Consider the following 26,951-nt stretch of genomic DNA (forward strand, 5'->3'; position numbering starts at 1 on the left):
TGAGGCATCTGTGTGTTTGTCACTCATACCGACGGAGGAGTCAGGGTGACCTGTTTCACCAGAGATTCCCTCCAAATCCAAGGCCGAAGTATCTCCCCAACTCTCTTAATCCCTTGATGAGGTTGGTCTTGCATCTTTTTTCTTTGCATGCGGTGGCCAGAATTTGTTCACATTTTTAGTTGCAATCTATGTAGTGGATCTATTACTGATGAGAACTGCAGCAGCCCCATGATATGTTCTGATTGCCATCTGGAAACTCTGGGCTGTGCAAGGAACCTTTTGAGGACTTGCCTTATTCTGTTTTGAGTATGATGGGGAGAGACAACAGGCCGTGAAGAGTATCCCAACACAGTCCCAGCCACTGAAAGTGTGTGCTGGGCATGAGGCAGGATGTTTTCAAATTCATAATAAAACCTTTTGACTGTACTGTAGTCTGTTGACCATTGCTCATAGGTTTTTCAAGCACTCTTTTCTTGTGGGCCCCCAGGTTTTTTTGTTTGAGTTCTCGAATGAATACCATTGCTAATTTTGTAAAATATTCTTTAGGCAATGTTTAGCCTAAAGGGCATGACTTTGAATCTGTACGTATCTTTTCCTATCCGGAACCTTAGGAAGGGGCAGAAGGGAACGGGTATAGGGATGTGCCAATGTGCATCTTGCAGATCTATAGAAACTGTCTGAGTCCCTTTTTGGAATGATTCAATGTACAAAGGCAATGGTAATTAACCGAAACTTTCAGCAAACAATGTGCTTGTTCAACGTTGATTGGTTGAGGATCACTCTTCTTTTGGAGGAATCCTTTTTGAGGATACTGAAGAGACGTACTTGGTGGCGAATATACACATGTTGCTCTGTGGGCTTCATCAACAGGGCCTTTCTGTACATATAAATAATGCTGTCCCCCCACAGGGAAAACTTCCATTGTCTGTGATGTCATCAAAGCTGACCCCCAACCAATATAATTCCTCTGTCTTCACCTTTGATAGACATTCCAGGTGTTGTTTTTCCTTTTTCCCCCTATGAGATGGTTTTTGGACCTTGTGAAAAAGGATGGCCTTGAAGTTGTTTTTGTCCCTTTGCAGGAAATTGTCCCTTCTGACCACCTACCTGTTTTTTGAGGAAAAATTTCTGGGGGTGACTGAAGGCTTATATGATTTTTGATCAAAGTGAGCCTTTTTTGGGGTTGGGTAAAGGGAAATTTTGCATTCTTTGTTTCCTGAATTTCCCTTTCCCCAGAAGAGCGTACACTGTACAATTCTGTTGGTGGCCATGCTCGTTGAGTTGAGCCACAACAGACTCCTCAAACAGGTCCTTACAGAAGGGGTTAGAGTTTAATAATCCAGTGACATAGGAGAATGATTTGGTGGAGCTCTTCAATGCTTCCATTCGCACTTTTATGCGCCATTCTAGGAAGTCAAAGAGTGCTTTCCATCAGGTTCTTATAAGACTTTTGGCCTCAACAGCAAAAATTATCCTGGGATCTTCTGGAAGCCTTTAGATGGCAACTTCCAGTACATAAAATTCTGATGAGGCTGTCCCCTCTGAGAGTCTTCTCATAGGGGTTCCAAACTGCTGAACAGCTATATCTAAAGGGAGTTTTTTCCTTTCAAAAGGGAGTTGCAGCATTGCCCATTCCTTGGTGGAATTTCCCAAAACTGGGATGACTGTGGCAGATGGTTTTAATTCTGCCATTTTCTCTTGTTTTTAGTCACTACCAATTCTGAAAAGCTGTCTTCACATGATTAATGTTTTTGAAAGTGAAGGGACAGTAGGCTGGGGCTACTTGGTGAGCAACTTGGGTCTTATTCAAAATGGAATAGAGATCCATTTTTCATTGACCTGGTAAAGGGTGATCTCATTAGTTTTTAATGCTATAGGCACAAGTAAGAAAACCATTTCTGTTAGTGGTTTCTCCAAGTCTGGTGAGGATGGTACCAGGTGCCATTTTGTATTAAGGAATGCTGCCGTTTGTAAATTCTACATTTACAACTCATCATAGTTTTTCTCATTAATTACCTACTTGCCATCGGGAGAGAAAGTGCACATTGAGGCATCTCGCTAAGGATTATCAGTATCATTAGGGATGAGTATTGGAGCCCTTATTGTTTTGATCTGAAGTTCTATATTCCAAACTGACCCATTTGTTGTTTCTAGTCGGAATTCTAACATCAGACCTTGTTTGGGCGGCATTTGTATCTACACTCACTTTTCAGATACAGGATGTAGTACTTTTACACTTTGGTGTAGTACTTTTACACTTTGGTACATACATGACTGACTTACTTTGCTTTTCAGAATCATGCTTCATGTCCCTTTTGGGGGAACTTGCTGCAAACTGTGTATCCCTTTTAGGGGAGCTTGCCGCAAACTGTGTATCCCTTTTGGGGGAGCTTGCACAATCTTACTGAGCTTCAGCAGCTGAACTGTAACTGCCTGTTAATCAAGGGGCAGAAGTCCTTGGCAAGTTACTCTACCCATCCAAAAATGTAGACATTTCAGCCTGAGTTAGGTGGATCCCAGTATCCCTTTTTGGGGAAAGATCTTATTCAGCAACGATAGCTGCATGGGGAATAGAATTCCTTCTGGAAGGTTTTTCCCATGGCTAGCTAAAATTTGTGCCCCTGAGTCTTCTGAGTTCAGCAGGGCCATTTCGATGGCAATGTCCACTTCATATTTTTTAATAAGAATGTGAACTCCATGTAAAGATTCCTCTACTTTCTCCATGGGGTTAACCTGGGAGGTATTGGCAACTGATGTTACTGGGTTTTTGCCCAAATATTGATGTTGTTCAGAGGAAGGGTTAAATATCTGCTGCCGGAGTTCTGCCGGAAAGATATAATCTCCCCCTTCCTCACCCCTACTGAACCCTAGGCCCCACTAAGATAGCTTAAAAGGAGCAGTTTCATCCTTAAAACTTGCTGCCAGGAGCATACTACAGATCTCGCCCATATCTGGTGACCAAGCAAATTTTCCTTGTTTTTTACAAGGACTGTGCTCATGGCGGGTGGTATGGGCAGTACCCACTGGCAAAAAGTGAACTGAGCAATTTGCTACGGAACACTTGAACTGAGGATCCTGCCTAATGGTGGCCCTGTAGTGATATAAAGCAAGTTGTTATTAGAAGCTAGTTAGTATTAATTGTTTTTAAGTGAGGGACACTTCTGTAGTTCCTCATATAGTTTCCATATTACAGGTTAACTTGATTACAATTGTGCAGTTTTAATACATTCAAATAAATATCTATGTTAAACCCTCTAAGGCTTAGGTTAGTTTTCATACCTGTATATGGCTGTATTACTCACACACTGTTAGCCCTTTTGCAATGGCCAAGTGAAATTTTTAATTCCAGTTGTCATGCCATTCAGACTAACTGCTATAAACTAATTTGTTTAACTAACCCAAATTACTGTTTTATATAGCTTAGGGTAATGATTCTAGTATAATCTACGTTAAGCTAAGAATAGAGGATTTCTTAGAAGGTTCTTGCTTGACCTATTCTAGGCTTATTTACAACTTAAAAGATACAAACTTTACAGAAAATAATTCTCTTATAATCTGGTTTTCTGTTTTATGTGGCCGAGACTACCCTTTCATCTGATATTCAGCCATCGCTGTTTTTGGGCTAATAGTAGGATATACCTTAAAAGGAGGTTCCTACTTAACCCTTAAATGCCGACAGGACGTATCGTAAGTCGACTAAAATTGTCTGTCGGGTGACGAGTGGACGTACCGTTCGTCGACTACAAAAAATTTCAACCTTCGGTCAACTTTGACTCGACCGAAATGGTCGAAAAATGCAATTGTAAGCTAAAACTCTTACATTCTAGTAATATTAAATCTTGTACCTTCATTTTACAACAAATTGGGAGTCTCTAGCACAATATTTCGATTTATGGTGGATTTTTGAAAAAAAATTTTTCCTTACATCTGCACGCGGTAACTCGGCCAAACATCTCAGAAATTCTTTAGTCACTTTGTCGTAATGTTTGCACTGTTTTATATTAGTCATTACATAAAGTTTTAAATATGAAAATGTGCGCAGTTTCATGTAGAATACAACAAAAATAACTCATGGTTGTAGCTTCTATCAGTTTTGAAATATTTTCATATAAATCACGATAAGTGCCAAAATTTCAACCTTTGGTCAACTTTGACTCGACCGAAATGGTCGAAAAATGCAATTGTAAGCTAAAACTCTTACATTCTAGTAATATTAAATCATGTACCTTCATTTTGCAACAAATTGGAAGTCTAGCACAATATTTCGATTTATGGTGAATTTTTGAAAAAACTTTCCTTACGTCCGCACGGTAACTCGGCCGAACATTTCAGAAATTCTTTCGTCGCTTTGTCGTAATGTTTGCACCATTTTATATTAGTCATTACATAAAGTTTTATATATGAAAATGTGTGCAATTTAATGTAGAATACAAAAAAAAATAACTCATGGTTGTAGCTTTTATCAGTTTTGAAATATTTTCATATAAATCATGATAAATAGAAAAAATTCGACCTTTGGTCAACTTTAACTCGACCGAAATGGTCGAAAACTGCAATTTTAAGCTAAAACACTTACAGTCTAGTAATATTCCATCAATTACCTTCATTTTACAACAAACGGAAAGTCTCTAGCACAATATTTCGATTTATAGTGAATTTTTAAAATAACTTTTTTTTATGTCTGGGAGTTACGAATTTATGCATCATATTGTGATAATATTTTGTCTGTGTTGCTTTGATCATTTTACAATTTGTTATATACCAAAATCATCACAATTTAGTCTACAATACAAAGAAAAAATAACTCAGTAGCTTTAATCGTTTTGCTCACAGCACGATTTGTATAGAATTATATATGAAAATTTTTTTTTGTGCTGTCATATATTTCAATATTTATATATGATAATGATATTTTTGTTCATTTCTGATGGTTGCATACTAAACTTCAGGCAATGTCAAAAAAGGAGCCAAAATGAACTCTTAATCTTAAAAACTAAGCGTGCTGTGATTTTTTTAAAAAAACTTTCTATCTGCTTCCCAGTCTAACTCCCGTTTACGCAGCTGGCATACGGCAGACACTTTCATAAAAGGGATTTTGACTGAAGGAAAAATCTATTTCTGGAGAGGGACCGTGTCACCCGATGAAAAAAGTCCATTCAGCACTTATTTCTAGGTAATTCCGTTTCAGCTAGATACCAGAGAAAGCTAAATGAAATGCTGGAGTTACTACCCCCAGAGCGAGCTCCATCAGATGGAGTCGTGTATGGAAAAGGGTGAACTACAAAACACGGAACCTTATCCTATAGAGATCCCAAGGTCAAAAGTCCCACAGGAGGTGCTGTTACAAACCCATGTACCACCCGTGGACAGCACACAAAACACTGCTAGCCGCATTCCATGAAAGCAACACCCCACTAGAATGATGTTTACTATGGGAGGACATGACACATGATGGAGGTGGGTCATCGGGTGACACGGTCCCTCTCCAGAAATAGATTTTTCCTTCACAAAATCCCTTTTCTGGATCGGGTCCCGTGTCAGCCGATGAAAATTAACAGAGAAATAAACATAATTCTTAAACTAAAAAGATAAAAATTCTAAGGGGGAACAGAAGACCGAAGGTCCAAAAATAAACTTTTTAATCACTAGTAACAATAACAATAATGTACAAAAAGAAACTGATGTTAGCTTAAAAAAATACATAAACAAATAACTATACAATATTGAAAACCTTATAACTTAAAAGTGTCATTTAGACAAATACATGGATAACACAGCCAGGTGAGAAGTCAAGGCAAGCCTGACTGAAATGACCGTAAGGGGATAACTGAGGCAGTGGAGGAGGAAATGACTAGGAATCAGAAAGGGAACCAGAGGGAGGGACAACGTTCCCTGCCGCGACTACTGAGAATTTAAGAGCTTCTAAGGATTTCAAATAGTGACATTTGAAAACCAAGGGTGACTTCCAACCGTGTACCTGGTAAGATCCGTGAAATTCATGTAATGAAAGTAATTAATGGAGGTGGCCACAGCTCTAATATCATGAACTTTTGGGACTGAGTCAGGGTTAGCCTGCTTGATAAAGTAAAGGATCTGTTGTCTAATAGCAGACATAGAAAGATTACCCCTCTCCTTCCTGATAAAGAGAGGCCCAGAAGAGATGTGAGAGGACCTGTCTAAATAAGCCCTCAAAGTATGAACTGGACACAGGGACAGGTCTAGAGGCAGAGGAAGAATTTTCCAATGGCGACCACCTATGCTGCGGATCTTCATTTTTGGCCAGGAAGGTAGGGTGAGGAATCAGCAAAACCTCCCCTGATGGAAGGAAGTCGACGTGGTTGGGTTCCCTAGAGAGTGCAGACAGCTCCGAAATTCTAGCAGCACCGAAGCCAGGCTAACTAAAAACAACGTTTTCCTCAACAAGGAAAGGTAGGGGCAGGATTGATTATCGATATCTGAGGTTAACTTCAACACGTCATTTAGAAACCAGGAAACCGTATGTGGACGGATTACTGGCCTCAGACGTTTCTCTCATGCTTTAGGGATGGAAGAAAAGTAAGGGTCTGTGAGGTCAATTTTGAAACCATACAAGAACACTTTACAGTACGAGCCGACTTGACTGTAGTAACAGTACTAGCTTGGCTAAACCCTTCTCAAACAGTGATCTAAAAAGGAGACCGCTAAATTAATGGTCATTACTGTAGCCTCAGATTCTCTTAAAAGAGTGCTAGTTTCTTAATTGCTGAGTTGTACTGACGAAGAGTGAGGCCCGTTTATCTGATTCTAAGAACATGGTATTGACAGGATCAACGTTAGCATCCCTTTGAGCCGCAAACTTCATAAAGTCCACAAAGCCAGGGCATTTTGGATTTTTGAGGAAGCTGACACAGTCTGAGTTTGTACTACTTGTGTTAGTTTCGGACTGGGGATTTGGATGTGGCGAAGTTTCAGTTCTAGTAGAAGAGAAACCAGCTGCTCTTTGGCCAGTAGGGAGCCACTAGAGCTACTTGACCCTTGAACGTCCTCAGTTTGTGGAGGACTTTCAACAACAAATTCACTGGAGGGAACAGATAGATCACCTTCCACCTGTTCCAATCCAATGACATTACCGTCCGTGAAAAGAGCTTGAGGGTCCAGGTTGGGAGCTACGTAATGAGGAGCTTGTTTTGTTGAGCTTGGTTGCGAACAAATCTACCTCCAGACCCGGAACTAGTTGGCAGATCCAATTGAATTTTGCCCCTGTCTAGGGACCACTCCGACTCGAGGAGTTGTCCTGGAGAGGGAATCTGCTTTGACGTTCGGACCCTGCAAGATGGGTGGCAGATAGGTGCCACTTGTTCTTGCAGGCCAAGGAGAAAAAGTGCAATCATTACCTGGTTGATCCTGCTCGATTTTGAACCTCCCTGTTTATGCAGTGGACTACCGTGGCGCTGTCCAGAACCAGTCTTATGTGAATCTTCTTGGGTGGAAGAAGCTTCTTCAAGGTAAGGAAGACCGCCATGGCCTCCAGAACATTTATATGGAACTGGCGGACCATGAGGACCAAGTCCCTGTACTTCTTGGTGTTGAGAATATCCTCCCCACCCGGCTAATGAGGCGTCTGTGTGGATAACCAACGCCGGAGGAGGAAATTGAAGGGGACTGACTTGGACAGGCTCTTGACAGTTGACCAAGGACTTTTCGCTTCTTCAAGATGTGGGGAATCAGAGACACCTTGTCCCTGAGCCTGATATTTGCCCGACTCCTCCACACTCTGTTGATATCCTTCAGTTTCACTTTCAGCAACAGGTCTGTCACCGAAGAACTGAAGGGAGCCCAAGACTTTTTTCCTGGGTCCTAAAGAGGCCCTTTTGGATTTGAGAAACTGTCTGGTTGTTCTGGCTATCTCCTTCCTCTTGGGAGGAGGAAGAGAGAGCTTGTGAAATTCAGATCCCACTGGATTCTAGCCATTGAAAACAACTGCTGGGAACCAGGCGGGACTTCTCCCTGTTTACACGAAAGCCCAAGGATTCTGAAAGTCGACCACCACGGATGTAACTCTCCTGGCATTCTGCGGCGCTGGATGCCCAGATGATCCAGTCGTCGAGATCGCAGCCAGCGTAATTCCTTGAGATCGGAGTTGCTGTACGACCGTGTCTGTCAACTTGGTAAAAATCCTTGGGGCTATGTTGAGGCCGAAAAATGCATCACCTTGAAGGAACATGCCTGCCTTCCGAGCCTGAACCCCAGAAAGGGGGAGAACCTTCACAACCGGGACGTGATAATAGGCGTCGGAAAGATCTAGAGAGGTGGTTACGGCTCCACGGGCAGTAGGGTCCGAACTTGGGAGACAGTAAGCATCCGAAACTTGTCGCAACGAATGTAGGAATTCAGACAGGACAAGTCCAGAATTACTCTCCGTTTGTTGGAACCTTTCTTTGGAACACTGAAGAGCCTGCCTTGGAACTTCAGAGACCTCACTTTCATATAGCCTGTTTCTGTAGGAGATCCTCCACAAAGTCCTCGAGATCCTTGGTCGTAGCCTGATAAAACTTGACTGGTGGAGGGGATTGTCGATCCAACTCCAGCCTAGGCCCTTGGAAACTATACTCTGAGCCCAGGGACAGAAGGTCCACCGAGCTCGAAAATGGTACAGCCTCCCGCCCACAGGATGTATGTCATCGGTCCTGTGTTTGCTTCCCCCTCTGGAGCCTCTACCTCCCTGTTCCTGGGAGAGGAGCGGGGGCTCCCCTTCCCCGAGCGGCCACGGGGCTTATTGCTTCTGGGTGATTGTCTGGGGCGAAATTTCCCTGACTTTCATATGCAGGATTGAAAGCTGGGGAGGAGACATAGGAAGGAGCAGCCAAAGACTGATGTGCCGGGTTTACCAGGACATACTGAGGGGAGGATGGGAGGAAGAGGTCGAAGGTTGACTTTGTAAAGGAACCTGGACCAAGGACTGAGCTGGAAGACGTTTGAAGTGTTTAAATTTCTTACTGGACTTGGTGGGAGTGCTGGCAAGATCAGACTGTTTCCTTTATAGGGCAGGCCCCAACGGGAACGGAGGCTTTGATTGACCCTAGCTGCCTCAGATAAGACTGCATCAACTTCTTCTTGTGGGAAAAGATTAGCACCCCAGATCGAACTCTTAAGAAGCTTATTTGGTTCATGCCGAACTGTGGCTGCTGAAAAGATGTGCTTCCGGCAGGCCAGTCGGGCAGTCATAAAGTCAAACAGATCTTGTTGAAAACTTCGCCAAGAGAGATTTCGTCAAGACCTGGAATAATGGATCTTCTCTGTAAACCAAAGAAGTTGCTTCGCTAAAGCCAAAGAGTTCAAAGACCTGGCGAGCCTTTCCTTAGTATCAGCCTCTGTTTTCAAGAGCGACTCCGGGATCTTAGGGAGCTGCTCACTGAACAGATCAGAGTTACCTACTCCGGCAGGCCGATATGGGGTCCCTCCGGCGGCGGCACGGACGGCGAGCCCCGTCCCGTCGACGAGTACAGCCTCCCCTTCCGGGTCCCAGGCGGAGCCTCAATCACGTCAGGTAGTTTCCCCTCCTCCTTCTTTGGATACACTTCATTTCTTTGAACAGTTCCTGGAAAGAATCGAATTGAGATTTGAGAAGATCGACGCGAGTAGACAGTAAGCTGTCTGGTCTTGCTTCTTCTTTTCAGTCTCTTTCAAGAAGGTGGAATCTCAACAACGTTCTAGGCATTCTGTTCCTGACCCTTCCACTCTCCCTCCCTTTGATCTTGGGAATCCTTGGCGTCTCACCCTTTATGCTCCAGTGCACAAGGTACTCTTACCATAGAGGGTTTAGGCACGAGGAGAGTGGAAGAGTTGGAGTTCTATCCTCCGGACCTGACATCTCCTACACTGGTTTTGCCAGGCTGAAGGGAGAGGTTTGGAACAGGTCTGATAAAGTCCCTAAGGAGACGGTCATCTATCCTAGGGACCAAGCCCAGTCGTCTTTGATGAGGACCCTTCTGGAGTGGCAAGCGGAGAACACTAAGCTCACACCAGCTAAGGGAGTGTTCACTATGTTCACTCTCAGTGATGTTCTCCTTCTCCCTTGCACTTCGAAAGTGGCCTCCTGACTAGCCAGGCTTGCTTTGAAGGTAAACCCCTTCCTCATCTCCGTGAGACGGACCCTACATCGCTTCGTCTTTCCGGAGGCACCGACTTCTGGAAGGAGCCCCTAATACGTTCACGGTGACTCGACTTGACCCAGACTGCGCCTCTGATCTGTTCAGTGAGCAGCTCCTAAGATCCCGGAGTCGCTCTTGAAAACAGAGGCTGATACTAAGGAAGGCTCGCCAGGTCTTTGAACTCTTTGGCTTTAGCGGAAGCAACTTCTTTGGTTTACAGAGAAGATCCATTATTCCAGGTCTTGACGAAATCTCTCTTGGCGAGTTTTCAACAAGATCTGTTTGACTTTATGACTGCCCGACTGGCCTGCCGGAAGCACATCTTTTCAGCAGCCACAGTTCGGCATGAACCAAATAAGCTTCTTAAGAGTTCGATCTGGGGTGCTAATCTTTTCCCACAAGAAGAAGTTGATGCAGTCTTATCTGAGGCAGCTAGGGTCAATCAAAGCCTCCGTTCTCGTTGGGGCCTGCCTATAAAAGGAAACAGTCTGATCTTGCCAGCACTCCCACCAAGTCAGTAAGAAATTTAAACACTTCAAACGTCTTCCAGCTCAGTCCTTGGTCAGGTTCCTTTACAAAGTCAACCTTCGACCTCTTCCTCCCATCCTCCCCCTCAGTATGTCCTGGTAAACCCGGCACATCAGTCTTTGGCTGCTCCTTCCTATGTCTCCTCCCAGCTTTCAATCCTGCATATGAAAGTCAGGGAAATTTCGCCCAGACAATCACCCAGAAGCAATAAGCCCCGTGGCTTTGCTGGGAAGAGGCCCCCGCTCCTCTCCCAGGAACAGGGGGAGGCAGAGGCTCCAGAGGGGAAGCAAACACAGGACCGATGACATACATCCTGTGGGCGGGAGGCTGTACCATTTTCGAGCTCGGTGGACCTTCTGTCCCTGGGCTCAGAGTATAGTTTCCAAGAGCCTAGGCTGGAGTTGGATCGACAATCCCCTCCACCAGTCAAGTTTTATCAGGCTACGACCAAGGATCTCGAGGACTTTGTGGAGGATCTCCTAAACAGGCTAAACAGGCTATAAGGAAAGTGAGGTCTCTGAAGTTCCAAGGCAGGCTCTTCAGTGTTCCAAAGAAAGGTTCCAACAAGCGGAGAGTAATTCTGGACTTGTCCCGTCTGAATTCCTACATTCGTTGCGACAAGTTTCGGATGCTTACTGTCTCCCAAGTTCGGACCCTACTGCCCCGTGGAGCCAGTAACCACCTCTCTAGATCTTTCCGACGCCTATTATCACGTCCCGGTTGCGAGAAGGTTCTCCCCCTTTCTGGGGTTCAGGCTCGGAAGACAGGCATATTCCTTCAAGGTGATGCCTTTCGGCCTCAACATAGCCCCAAGGATTTTTACCAAGTTGACAGACACGGTCGTACAGCAACTCCGATCTCAAGGGATTACGCTGGCTGCGTATCTCGGCGACTGGATCATCTGGGCATCCAGCGTCGAGGAATGCCGGAGAGTTACATCCGTGGTGGTCGACTTTCTAGAATCCTTGGGCTTTCGTGTAAAACAGGAGAAGTCCCGCCTGGTTCCCAGCAGTTGTTTTCAATGGCTAGGAATCCAGTGGGATCTGAATTCTCACAAGCTCTCTCTTCCTCCTCCCAAGAGGAAGGAGATAGCCAGAACAACCAGACAGTTTCTCAAATCCAAAGGGCCTCTCGGCGGACCCAGAAAAGTCTTGGGCTCCCTTCAGTTCGCCGGTGACAGACCTGTTGCTGAAAGTGAAACTGAAGGATATCAACAGAGTGTGGCGGAGTCGGGCAAATATCAGTCTCAGGGACAAGGTGTCTCTGATTCCCCACATCTTGAAGAAGAGACTCCGTCCTTGGTCAACTGTCAAGAGCCTGTCCAAGTCAGTCCCCTTCAATTTCCTCCTCCGGCGTTGGTTATCCACACAGACGCCTCCCTAAGCGGGTGGGGAGGATATTCTCAACACCAAGAAGTACAGGGGACTTGGTCCTCATGTTCCGCCAGTTCCATATAAATGTTCTGGAGGCCATGGCGGTCTTCCTTACCTTGAAGAAGCTTCTTCCACCCAAGAAGATTCACATAAGACTGGTTCTGGACAGCGCCACGGTAGTCCACTGCATAAACAGGGGAGGTTCAAAATCGAGCAGGATCAACCAGGTAATGATTGCACTTTTCTCCTTGGCCTGCAAGAACAAGTGGCACCTATCTGCCACCCATCTTGCAGGGGTCCGAACGTCGTGCAGATTCCCTCTCAGGACAACTCCTCAGTCGGAGTGGTCCCTAGACAGGGAGCTCGTTCAATGGATCTGCCAACTAGTTCCGGGTCTGGAGGTAGATTTGTTCGCAACCAAGCTCAACAACAAGCTCCCTCATTATGTAGCTCCCAACCTGGACCCTCAAGCTCTTTTCACGGACGCAATGTCATTGGATTGGAACAGGTGGAAGGTGATCTATCTGTTCCTCCAGTGAATTTGTTGTTGAAAGTCCTCCACAAACTGAGGACGTTCAAGGGTCAAGTAGCTCTAGTGGCTCCCTACTGGCCAAAGAGCAGCTGGTTTCCTCTTCTACTAGAACTGAAACTTCGCCACATCCGAATCCCCAGTCCGAAACTAACACAAGTAGTCCAAACTCAGACTGTGTCAGCTTCCTCAAAAATCCAAAATGCCCTGGCTTTGTGGACTTTATGAAGTTTGCGGCTCAAAGGGATGCTAACGTTGATCCTGTCAATACCATGTTCTTAGAATCAGATAAACGGGCCTCCACCATAAATAGAGGCTCGGCGTTTAAGGGTTAACAATAACAGGAAGTTGTAGTTGAAGCTTGCCATGAAACTATCTACCAAGGGCATGCTCTTTAGTTATGTAGTCATGTACTGTAGGACCTGAATTTTTTGCTGAGATTCTCAAGTAATAAATGTGCTGCTAAAAGCTGACCTTGACCCTGTGATGAACTTGCATAATTTTGTTCATTCCAAAGAAATTGACTACCAGATGACATGAACTCCTAGAGTGAAGTGCTGCCTTAGGCCTAGAAGCATGCCTCTGACAATGAGTTGTCAGTAATTATACTTCCAAGATTATTTTACTAAGAACCAAATGAACATTTTGAAACATTTGCAAGTTTCAGAAAGAAATTCAAGTAATAAGAGTGATAGACCAGATGACATTAAGGTAGCAAATGAAAAACCTTTAAGTAAGTTTGTAAGATTGGGATTCAATTTTCTACCTTAGTTGTAAAGAGAAGACATTGCATTGTTAAACTAGGTTTAACAACGTGATTAAAGATGACCAGATCTGGTAATGATAGACCTGTCAAGACCATATGTAATCTTGTTGATAAATACCAGGTACCCAGTGGAACTATCCCAAGACCAAAAAGTCTCAACTTAGAGACATATTATTAAATGTAGGAGTGCCAGCAATCGGTGCAAGTGACGCCACAGAGGCTGATTCAGTGCTAGCATCTAATGGCAATTCTGTCTCTCTAAAAGCTGGATCAGTAGGTGTTGGTCTTTCACCATCAAATTCTATTGGCACTTCTTACCATTTCAGAGGTAGACCCAGTGGCTGTTGGCTTTGCAAACGGTATGACCATGCATGGAAAACATGCTAAAATAGACCAAAGTGCCAGTCTCATTGGAGGTAGAGAAAGCGGCTGGTGAAAAACCTACAGCAGAGAAAGCTGTTCCAGTAGCTGATGACAAAGATGATGAATTTTGAAAAGAGAATAATCCATCCAAAATGCCAGCGAAAATGACACAGAAATCAAAATCCCTGACTGTGAGAAAAGAATTGGGCAAAATTAATGGAACAAACCTCACTAGTGGTTCAAAACTGCATAAATTCCCTTTCAGTATTCAAAAGAAATACCAAGGTGTGAGAGCTAAATGGGAGGAAATTAAATTATTATTCATGAGATATCCTCAGTTCACATTGCACTGTTAAAGACAATGATGGGCAGTGCCAACATTCCATCCCAAAATGAATATTTGTTTTATTTTTTAACATACAGGCAGTCCCCAGTTTATGGCAGGGGTTCCATTCCTGGCGGCTTACCATAAGCCAAAAATCACTGTAAACCGAAACATCATAATTATAATGTGAATAAATAGTGCTTACGGTGCTGTAAACGCCATAAAACCTGGTTATGGCGCCATAAAACTGCTTACAGCGTTGAAAAGTCTGGTTAACAGGGCTGTGAGCCAAACTGCCATAAAGTCGGTATGCCGTAACATGGGAACTGCCTGTATAATCCATTTTTGGAAGTTATGGGGGAACATAACATCATACTTTATATTTTTCATGACACCGAATTCTCCTTTACATTTACAATCTCAGTTACAAGCAGTAATAGTGCATAACTTTTTTTGAGAAGCAATGTATAATCTGCTCTGTTTGCTTACCTTTATGTGATTCTTTACCTGTGGTCAATTTCAAGTCTAATCAACAATATCCTTTAATTATATCTTCTTTTAAGTAACTGAATGCTCATAACCCTCTTTATGATGATATCAGTAATCAGTGATGGGATCACCACTCCTCTGTTGTTGAAATATTGAACTTAGGAATAATAAACTGGAGAACCAACTCATGTCCATGGTCAGAACAGTATATACTGTAATTAGATGCAGTACTGAACTCTATATGCATTTAGAACCGTATCATTGATTTTACTAGTGATCACTTCCCAGTGTTTCTGAGTCCACCTGTCCACAGGGTACCAAAGTATGATGCACAAAACTCTTACAGGGTTTTATATTCAGAAGAAAGTTCTGTAGTTACTTCCAGTGAGTTCCCGTTTATAGATGATGCCATAGAATTCCCTAACACCACCTTCTTTATAGCTGCCTCCAGTGCATTCATAGAACTACAGGAATGTTTGTTTGCCAGTTTGTGCCATGATGGTTCTGTCTATGCTGTATGGTCCATAGAACCATTAGAGTGGCTAAAGCAAACTAACTGTGCTCAAAGCATGTTGATGCTGTTGTCAGATTCAACAAAGAATCATTGGGGAAAATCCCAAAATATCTTATCACATTCATTGTGAACAAAGACGAGTGTGAGGCAAAAGTAGGTAGTGTGTAACGCTTCTTATGCTGATTATTAATGAGAATACATTTGTCAAGTTAGGGTTTCAGTTTCTACTAAAAAAAAAATCTTTCCCTCCCCAAGTTTTACCCCTTAGGAGTCTTGGGCCTGAGAAATTTTCTCTCCCTCAAAAATGTCCACAAGTTCCTTCAGACAAATTCTCATCAGATCAGCGCTTGCCAACCTAAATTGCTGTTTAGGCTATATATTTTTTCAATACAGCTTGATTATTTTCAAATTAATTGCTTTCACCCTGACCCTCTGTTTTGTCCTAGCATCCTCTGGTAGAACTGCTTGCACATAGCACTTAGCTACAGGGAATGGGAATTTTTTTTTTTTGAGGTCCACAAAAGCTATTTAAATAATAATTTTGTTTCAGTAAAATTATATTTTTTTTTGATCAGTGGGAATAGTTATGGAGGTATCTTATGCCCAATGAGTATCGTCAATACTTATTGCCAACTCTTTGTGCTCAGGTGCCGTTGCTATAGTGGAAGGTCAAGCTTCTTTCATGATCTCCATCAGTAATTGTAAATAAACTTTGTGTGTATAGTAATTTTTATCTCCCATGAATACAGACTTATTTTATAAGGACATCCACATCCACCTCTAGCCTGCAAGTGTGTGTTTTTGTTCCTAGGACTGCTGTGTAAGTGAAGGAGAATGTGCAGATTTTAAAGGTTAAGGAACAGTTTGTGTTATTTTACCTAAAAAGAACACTTTTGAAATACACAAAATTTTCTTTTAAATTATTTCAGTTTTACTTAATTTGCATTTCATTTCTGTAAAAAGTAAAAGTATTTTAGTATGGATATGTGTTCCTTTCCCTTCTGTTTATCTAATTTTTGTTTTTTTGTAAATTACAGGTACTCAGATTAAAGCACATAAAATGGACTGATTTGTTTAAGGTAAGCTGTACTCATAAGTTGAACTGTTAATAGGGCAGTTATTAATTTCTTTGCATTCTCTCATGGTTTTGATAATGAACTTGTTTTCTGTAGTTTCATTAATTTCATTAATCACTGAATGTTAATATACAGCATTTTATAACTGTTGTAGGCTGATACCTTAGATCTACAATATGAAGCAAATATGTCTATCAAGAAACTACATTAGTGAAGTATAAGCAGGATGTGCAATGCCTTTCCTGAATGGAATCAGTATGAAAATCATTTAAATAATGATATAATAGATTGTCTGATTACAGTATTCAGGATGGGATGGAACTTACCAAATTATGTGCAGTATTTTTAAACCTTTTTATACATTCATGAGTTTTTAATGAACATTGTTTTTCTCTGTGCATAATGTCTTAATCAGATGTAATATACAGTATATATATATATATATATATATATATATATATATATATATATATATATATTATATATATATATATATATACAGGCATTCCCCCAAAACAGTGTTTATATTTTACAAATAATCGTTTTACGCTAATAATAATTGTAAACCAAAATCGTCATAATCCGAAAAAATCGTCGAAAATCGTAAAAAATCATAAGAAAACCTTACTCTTAATGCTTTTTGGTGCATTGAAAACGATGTAAACTGCATTTTTATTGAGTTTTTCATCAAAAAATGCCTCCAAATTATGATTATTCTGCCATTTTGGAGCCATATTTCTTCCATCAGATCGGCATACGACAGTATACATAAACCTCGAACATGCGTTGTAAATCGGGAAATAATTTCTGATTAATATATTTGAAAAGCGTCGTAACCTCGGAACATCGTAAGCCGGACCCGACGTAAACCGGGGACTGCCTGTATATATATACTGTATATATATATACACGAGGTATGTTCAATAAGTAATGAGAAAATGTCAGGAGAGACACTATTTATTTTCATAAGCTTACACAACTTTGTCTCCTTCAAAATAATTGCCTCTCGCAGCTACACACTTCTGCATTCGTATCTCCCAATCCTGGAAGACTTCCTCAAAGTCCTTTTTCAGTAATCCCTTCAGGTAACTTTCCGATGCCTCTTTCAGCTCCTCTGTTGACTGGAATCTGGTTCCCCTGAGGCTGTCTTTCATGCGTGGGAACAGGAAGAAGTTGCAAGAATCTAGGTCAGGTGTAGGGTGGGTGTTGTACCACTTTCATTCCCCTGTCGGCCATCCAGGTGGTCACCAGCGTTGGCTTGTGGCATGGGGCATTGTCCTGGTGGAACCACCACTGACCACTCCTCCATTGCTGAGGCCTCCTCTTCCTCATCTTCTCCCCTGAACGTTTTCAGAACAGTAAGGTAATATTCAGATTATTGACGGATGACCCTGAGAACCCATTCAATGTGAATGAGCCCCTAATTCTCAAAGAAAGGAATAACCATGGCCTTCTCTTGCGACCTGCTCATCTTGCCTTTTTTTGGGTCTGGGGAGGTCGATGCTTCCACTGAGCACTCTGACGTTTGCTCTCAGGGTCAGGTGAACACCCAACTCGTCTTTAAGTCACTACTTTATTCAGGAAACATGAATCAGCCTCTATCATTTCGGAGAATGTCAGTGCAACATTCCACACGAAACTTACCTCTTTGGAGAGGATCTTTGGCACGAATTTATCACAGACTTTGTAGAGCTTCAGATCTTCGGTCAGAACTGTCTCTACTGTGCCATTACTAATACTAACAGCTTCAGATAGCATCCTCACAGATATTGTGATGTCTTGCATCACTAACCTTTTGCACTTCCTCAATGCTTCCTCCTTAAATGCACATTTCGATGCTCCAGATCTGGGTTCATCCTCAACCTGTTCATTTCCGTCAGAAAATCTGTTAAACCACCGATAGAAACTTGCTTGGCTCATCTGTTCATCCCCATAGGCCTTTTAACATTCCATAAGCTTCTTGTTTGGTTTTTCTAAGTTTAACACAAAATTTGATGGCGTGACGTTGCTCCATGTTTCCCTGCATTTTGACAAGTGTTCACAGATCAGCAAACTGGATCAGACTGGTTCCACCACATTCACCGCTGCACTCAGACCTACAAATATAGAAAGTTGCCAGTTTGTCATTTTATAGAATATATGGATGTGTACTTCACCATGAAGTAGTATTTTGATCAAATCATATTTAGTGTCTCACCTGACGTTTTCATTACTTATTGAACAAAACCTCATATATATATATATATATATATATATATATATATATATATATATATATATATATATATATATATATATATATATATATATATATATATATATATATATATATATATATATATATATATATATATATATATATATATATATATATATATATATATATATATATATATATATATATATATATATATATATATATATATATATATATATATATATATATATATAATATATAATATAAAGTATATATATATATATATATATATATATATATATATATATATATATATATATATATATATATATATATATATATATATACATAATATATATATATATATATATATATATATATATATATATATATATATATATATATATATATATATATATATATTTATAATATATATATATATATATATATATATATATATATATATATATATATATATATATATATATATATATATATATTATTAAAAGACCTCATTCAAACTGGATGGTATTTAAAAAGTTTTTATTCAAATTCACTTCTGCTTTTTGTTGGACAAACAGTCCACATTATCAAGCATCCGCTGTGGGATACTGATAATGTGACCGTTTGTCCAAGAAAGCTTGTAACTTTTTTGAATAAAAACATTTAAATACCATCCAGTTTGAATGAGGTCCTTTAGTAATTCTACTAATGCACAGAACAATTGTGTATGTGATAAAGTTAATATATATATATATATATATATATAATCTCTCCCAATGAATATATAAATAAATAAAGTCAATGCCATAAAGGAAGGTGAAACAAAGGGGTGGTGCTAGGCCTTTCTCCATGTTAGTTTCACCATAAAAATTTTTGTGGGCTTTATTACAGCGGATGTCTAGTATATGTGAAGGGTAAATCTATCCCACAAAAAGTTTTATAGTGAAAGTTACATGGAGAAAGAAACCCCTAAGAACATTCTTAGCTTGCCTTATTTTAGTGGTTTTGAAACCATAAAATCATTGTTAAAGTCTTTTAATGTCTACTTGGTTTTTCCTATAATAACACAGTAAAAGGAATGTTAAAAAATATCCCTAAGGAAAGCAACAACATAATATATAAAATTCCATGCTTGGACTGCCCTTCTTTTTATACTGGCCAATCCAGTGGGGATTTAGAAGTACGAATTAAACAGCATGAGCATTCTGTCAAAACTGGGCAAACATTCAATGCAATATTCATTCAAGTGAAAACTCGCAAAGGATAAATTGGACTGAAAGTTCAGTCATTGCTAGATCGAAAGATTTCTCTTCACGAAATCTTTTAGAAAATGCTATTATATAGCTTACTTCCAGTTGTAATTTTAACCTTAACCCTGGCATGTATTATTTGGACCCCTGTATTAGTAAAATGTTCAAGTGTGACCTTAAAGATAAAACCACTGACTTAATTACTAATTAGCTACCCTATATATATTTTCTATGTATTCGTATGTTTAATATTTTTTTTGGTGAAAATGTTCACTTTGCAAAAATTGTTATTGTTTACCATATTGAGAATTATTGACTTTTATAACATATGTAATCAGCTTATTGTTTCCACAGTCATTTTTTGGTGTCAGTCCCTTTCCCTGTACAGGTTGACCATCACTAATCCGGCAATCAGTAGTCTGGAACAATCAGTAATCCGGCACAAATTTCGGCTAGAGTAATTTCTAATGTTTCGCACTAATTTTCAAATTTCCCGGGTCGCTGCGCTTAACTCGCTCACGTCATCGATTGGGTGGCGAGTGTGCTTGCATCAACAAACTGGTAGCCTAGCCTACATTATACTGAACTCTATTCACATATTAACAGTATTATACAAACATCAACATAACGAATGTGCATCTTTTTCATGGATCTTTTAAAAAGTTATGCTTTACTACATTGTTTCTAATTGCGTATATTCTCATATTGCTTTTGTATTATAAATTGCGATCAATGTTTTGTTTTGGGAATCGATATCGCGGTGTTTATTTCGCCGGATTTAACTAAGTTCAAAGCGCTTTTCTTGCTTCTAGTTAGCGTAAGTGAATATGGATACTTTATTTATATGGGACAAGGATATTTTTCATTATACGAAGTGTTTTTAAGTCGAAATATAACTTAAATACGTCTCGTTGTGAAATTAATTTAGCTATTTTTTTGTTAATATATGATGTTCGCGGGAATCGCAACTGGCCATTTTGGGGCACGTTTGTTTTGTGTAAAAAAAATCAAGATTCCGTTCGCTATTTTCTCTTGATTTCATCATAATACGAGCTTTACGTAAATATCTTTTATCGGCGTGAAAACAGTAGTAATTTGTATCCTTTCATGCCCAGTAGTTTTGATTAAAATACATTCTCTCCAGCTCTATTTACGGTCGAGTTTCATCCATGTTGCCGATGCACGATAATTTATAGTCATTAGCAGCTTGAACAGTGTTTTCTCAGCTTCAGCTACAACTTGCAGCTTAAAGTTGCTGTAGCAGTATATTTCCCTGTCAATCTTTTCTCCAAAGCGAATAAGGGTATAGTGTAAAAAATATATCAGTCCTATTGTACAGTACTTAACGTCATTTGTAACATAACTACAGTAATTGTGTATTACCGTACGATGGTTGAAATACAAGCAAAACAGTTGTTATCTGATACAATTATCAGCAAAACAACAGTTTCCCGTTCGGTTGTTTATGGCTGTACACATTTACGCAAGAGTATAACGTTACTAACAATACTTTTATCATTCTCTTTTACTTTTTTAACTAGCAGATGGAATAAAGAGATGGAGGAAAAGAAGTTTTTCTATTGTAAGGTGGTGTCTCTCGCTGCCCAATTGTACCTGCTGCCTGCGCCTGCACGAAATCTAAAAATATTTCCTAAATATTTTCGTACCGGTATTAATTGCTAGACCCATCGTAAACTTGAAACATCGTAAGTTGAATTATTGTAACTCGAGCACTACCTGTATTTGATAATTGTCTTTTCTTTATTAACCAACTTGTACTGATTTATGGGATATTTTAATTCTAAGATGAGGTGCTTAGTTACTGGGGTTCGTGTATTCTAGCCTAATAAATGGCTAATCCGGCAAAATGGCTAATCCGGCACCCTCCAGGTCCCAATGATGCCGGATTAGTGATGGTCAACCTGTATACGTAATCTGTTAATTGACTTTTTCCTGCTTCCAAGCTGTTGAATGTAATCTTTTGTAAAACCTCTTAAATATTTACCCCTGTTTTGGTAGTTCTACTAATTCTTCAACTGTGTTGGATTCTAGTTACATATTTTCCTTTATAATCCCTATCTGTCATTTATACAAGTTTTCTTTGTAAACTTATTTGAATATTTATCAGTCTGCTAAGTAAAGGACAGTAAGTCGAAAGGCCTAGCACCACTCTGTTGTTTCACTTTCCTTTGTAACATATATATATATATATATATATATATATATATATATATATATATATATATATATATATATATATATATATATATATATATATATATATATATATATATATATATATATATATATGTATATGTATATATATATAACAAGAAAGTGCCTATTAGGCAGTCATGTATCCCTTAAAATTTTCAAAAGAGTAAACATTACTTATGGCAAGTATAGTAGTTGCAATAGGAATATGAATATACAGTGGGACCTCACTTTAATGGACATTTTGGGAGTCTATCCTGTCTGCTAAGTTTTTAGATCACAGGCAGTCCCTGGTTATCTGCGGGCTCGGTTATTGGCAATCCAGTTTTACGGGGCTTGTCTAGTGATGAAAGTCTGCGTTTTTAGGTGCCAGAAATCTCTGATTTCTGCTTATCAGCGCTGATAATCTGTATTGGCGCCAATACATACCTAACAGAGACACTGATCTCCAGTTATTGGCATTGATACTCAGTTATCGGCGCTGATAAGTGCCAAAAATCACTGATTTTCGTTCATCAGTGATTTTCACTTACTGTCACGCCGTCAGAACGGAACCCCCGCCAATAACCAGGGACTGCCAGTAGTTTATTTCCAAAGGCTTATCTGGCTCGCCAAAACTGTGACCCTTAAACACATCAAATCACTAAGCATTGCTCTTTCAAACCCCAAATCATGTTGCTATACTGTACTGACATAACCTTTGCCATTCAATTAAAGAACTTTATCCATTTCTTAAACAACCTAAAGAATTTTCAGTTCAGCCTTACCATATTTAGAGTGAATTGCACAAATCCATGAGTGAGGAAGAATTAGGATTGACTAGCTACAACATTGGAAAGCATGAAGGAATTCAAGCCTCTGCCTAATTGAACAGAGGTTCAACATTCCGTATCATTTTATACCTCCTCATCCCTTTTATCTTCCAAGAGCACTATCACATTAGAGAGGAATTTTGATTGTACTGTCCTGTGGCATATATACGTACCTTGATCCGTAAACTAGAGCAAGGGTGTGGAGTTCTTCAGTTGGAACATGCACCCAATTCCACCGTTCTCTGTTGTGAGTCCTTCTTCTGGAAGGAGTGGCAGATGATTACGGCCTGTACTTGACCACGATGAGTCTTGATCATCTCTTGATGGTTGCTTGTCTCAGAAGATATGGTCAAACATGTGCAACATTATGGTGTGGTCATAAACCATGCTTTTTGTGAAGAGTAGCCATGCTCTGGCAGTGGAGTCATAATGTCTTCTGTGGTACTTGGTCACCTGACACTGCCTACAATTCAGGATTCCAAAGATGGGAGTCATCTGAACAACATCATGTGTCTCCCATTCCACTTTTATATTTTGGAGAACAGATTTCTAGAAAAGCAAGGTACCATAAAAATTATATACAGTACTAGTCCCAAAATCAGGTCATTGCTTTGTTTGATATCCATGTGTCTTTTTTTGGAAGGTCTCAGCTGCTGCTGGCTGAGCTGTCACTGCCGTGTTAGCCACCTCTTGTTCACCACCTCTTGTTCACAATGCCATGTTGTTTAAGAAATCTTTACAGCCACCCATAAGAAACATTAAGATTTTAAATCTTTGTTTCTGATGCTTTTTGAAATGTAATTTTCACTAGTTATCATGAAGAGTGATGACGATGCTCTTTTTTTTATACCTTTTTAATTTTCTTAGTCAGTTTGCAGCTGTCATCTTCAATTCTAGCCCCCTCACTAATACCCCTGCACCTGACATTTACACAAACCATCAGTGCACAATATCATCATGCTTCTCATGTGTGCTGTGATGTAAATCCAATACATTTGCAGTATATTCTTTGGAAGTATCCACACAATTTTTCTTTGGCATATTTGCATAATTTTTCTTTAGCTGCATGAGATCAGTTGCTGCTGTATGACTTAGACTAGCCACATTTCAGCCTTTATCCATCTTGGTAGGAAGATCTAACTCTGCACATCTTTTAAATGATTGCATGTGACACCATGCTAGAAAGCATGTTGTCACATGATTATGATACAACTGATCAGTTAACCACAAATGATCTACCAAGATCACATGACATGGTCACCAGATAATGAACAGTAGCATGTGGTCATAAGACAAAGGATCATTTAGAAAACTAATTACACAGCTAAGGATGATGTCACATCCAGTAACAGACAGACAATGAAACGGGTACAAATTCTGAGCATCCTGGATTGAGATACACACTGAGTTGACTGATGGCAACAAGTTTGAACGGGGAATGAAAAGCGTGCCTCCTTGATGGTCTTGCTGGTTATTGAATTTGTATTTTAGTTACTGAACTAGACATATATTTTCATGGAGAGTTTATTTTATGGTGCTGTCCAATAATCTGATGCTCCACTGTGCTCTTGTTAAGTAACAGTAGGTTCAAAGATTTGTTTATTTGTTTTTGCTCGTATTTTGGTGCTTTTGTACCTGATTTTCAGTGTTGAATCTTGTGTTACATGCAGACTTTCAAATTTTTTTACGTATTATAATGAAATGTAGGGAACAGTTTATGGCATGGGATACCACTGACTGGCCTTTTTTCCTGAAATACATTCCTGTGGTAGTATTGCAAAAAGTTGTCATTTTTTTTTTAATATTAATATTATAGTATATTGGGAAATATTGGGTAAGTATTCACTATTTTCTATGCAACAAAAATTAATATCCATGTTATATAGTACAGTATGCACATGTAAACAAGAAAAGCTAATCTGATTTTAAAAGTCATTTAAACATATTTTTGGTTTAACACAGATGTGTAATGGAAGATGTATTTCTGCTGTCATTTATTGTTGTCAGTAGTTTAACCAGCCCACACTTCCTAGCCGAAATATTTTTTTGTAAATGCAGTACTAGTAAATATCCAAACCTCCTGGTAGGAAATGTATAATGTAATGTATTATTAACCAACAGTAAAATCAAGCCCATGAATTTAATTTTTAACCGTTGAAGCCCATTCAACTTACATTCATAATAGTGTTTATTGAAAATAAAAATCCCAAGCATATTGGTTTGAGGCTGGAAATATGAAACAGATTGTGCTTCCTCTTCTTTACATAATTTTGGTATGGATTGAAGTACATTTTTGATAATTGTTATTGGGACCACAAGTATTTTGGCCATGTCACAATGCATTACATGTTCACCAGTACATTGAAGTGTTCAACTTACTACCTTACCAAAAGTTTCATGTCACAATGCATGTACAATAAACCCACAACTTATTCTTGGATTATGTTTCTCAGGTAGCCAATAGAATATAATTGTTAATATAAGGTCAATTAAGTAGACCACCTAGTCACATATCCAAATACTCATGTGGCCATTATAGAGGAAGAAATGATTTTTTAGCTTGAATTACCTTGCTCATGGAAATCTGAGAGTTAGAGTATACCAGACTGTATAGCCCTATTGTATGTTAGCAGATAGTCAGTTTGTAATTTTTGTTATCATTTTGTAAACATATAAATATATTTTGTTTCCATCAACTTTTTGTATCCCTGACTTTTATATTTTACAAATTCTTTTACAGAGTATTGAAACCAAAAGTACTGAGTGCCACATATATTCTGAAGTAAATAATGGCTAATCTTTGTATGAGTTCCAAAGAGGTTAGCTTGCAGATCACAAATGGTTAGACGTGTACTTCATTGCTCAAAGAGGTTAGCTTGCAGATCACAAATGGTTAGACGTGTACTTCATTGCCAATGGCAGAAATCTTAAGCATGTGAGAGAAATTCTTGCTATTCCTCTGTATACATTACATTTAAAGTATTAAGATTCTATTTTTATTTTTAAACAATGTTAGCAACATCTGTTGTGTACTAGATGTAGTTCATGATTTCTTCATGGGTAATGACTTGGCATTTGTATTGTAGTTTGTAGTATACAATATTTTATTTTCTAGTATACAAACGGGAAAAAGTCGCAAAACTATAAATACTATTTTTAGTCAAAGGGAGCCGCGAGAGCCTCATGCAGTTACGTCTGCCTTAGGCAGCGCCCCGGCTAAATCCCTTATCAGAGAACTTATAGCACATATTCATTCCGGTTAACGGAAGCTTGTCACTATTGTGATAGGATATCAGGTCTCGGGGGGTCTGCACTTTGACCCCCTATCCGCCGCATTGATGAATCAATTCATGGCTAAACATCTCCACTGGTTACACCTTTCCATTTGTGCTTCCGTGGCTAATTCGAATGAATCGGGTCAAAACGCAACTACGCATCTACTGCGCATGCAATATTTTTATTAGGTTAAATCTTATGAAATATATACTGTATATTAGAAACTTATTTCGTAAGTAGAGTATCTGTAAAGATTAGATTTTATTTGGTTAAATCCTTTAAAATGTAGTACACTAAACTTTTGTTTAATTATAAACCCATTACTTATAATCAACCCATATTTTTGGTCTTTGAATGTCCCAGACACTTCAGTTTTTGTTCAACAAACAAAAAAAGGGCAACAGTAGCACATGCATCTGTTGATCCTTTGGTGAACTGCCTCACTTTTTTGTGCATCCATGGTGTTTTGCAGAATTCCCCAGATCTTAGCTGAATTCAGGATTTCCGAAAAGCTTTGAAATAGTTTAATTCATTCTGTTTGAGTACAGCAGTTAATTTATTTTAGCCTGTAGGTAAAACTGAATAAGGCAGAGGTAAAATTTGTAAAGCTGAGAGTGTTCAGGAATGGAAAAGAATGTAAGTGAAAGAGAAAATTTTTGAGGTGAAACTTGCCCTCTATCATTTACTTTATCTGTGACTACTTGGTATGGGTTCAACAAGTGTTAAAATTTAAATAATTGTTAATGAAAACTCCTGATAGTTACCTCCACTCTTTGGAAGGTGGGGGTAAGACAGCAATCATTTTGGTTGTCAGTCTTCTCTTGTTGATGAGACTGGCTAGTGTAGACAAGTGCTCTGAATTTTGGTTTGTTTTCTTGATTAATGAATTGGATTGTCTGGATTTTGGTTTGTTTTTGACAGTATGGAGTCTTCTTCTCAATCTTCCCTATTGAAATCTGTTAGATTTGTAAGTAAGTGGTTGTAAGACCAGATTGGGTTCATTAAGTGCAATACTCATGAAATATGCATGGATCATTCAGGATAAATTGTGATTAAGACAACCGTTGTGATCATTGCAAGAATAGGTTTTTGGAAGAGATAGAGAA

The 26,951-nt window shown here is 39.4% G+C and overlaps 1 protein-coding gene across 13 annotated transcripts in view; it reads left to right on the forward strand.

Annotated features, from left to right (window-relative positions):
* The window catches only part of LOC136851618 (androgen-induced gene 1 protein-like), a 188,065-nt gene that overhangs the window by 96,092 nt on the left and 65,022 nt on the right, over positions 1 to 26,951 (forward strand). For 5 of the 13 annotated variants that reach the window (XR_010856931.1, XR_010856929.1, XR_010856932.1 and 2 more), the window contains exons 6-8: positions 16,055 to 16,096; positions 25,310 to 25,388; positions 25,440 to 25,555. Coding sequence is in view for 7 of the 13 variants with exons in the window: in XM_067125999.1 (XP_066982100.1) it covers positions 16,055 to 16,086 (32 nt within the window). In the remaining 6 variants the exon portion in view is untranslated. Of the gene's footprint in view, positions 1 to 16,054; positions 16,097 to 16,247; positions 16,482 to 21,084; positions 21,713 to 25,309; positions 25,389 to 25,439; positions 25,556 to 26,951 lie in introns of those variants that run through there. The other 8 variants (XM_067125998.1, XM_067125996.1, XM_067126000.1 and 5 more) reach the window with 5 other exon arrangements.

The sequence above is a fragment of the Macrobrachium rosenbergii genome, chromosome 23, assembly GCF_040412425.1.
Source record: "Macrobrachium rosenbergii isolate ZJJX-2024 chromosome 23, ASM4041242v1, whole genome shotgun sequence".
NCBI lineage: Eukaryota > Metazoa > Arthropoda > Malacostraca > Decapoda > Palaemonidae > Macrobrachium > Macrobrachium rosenbergii.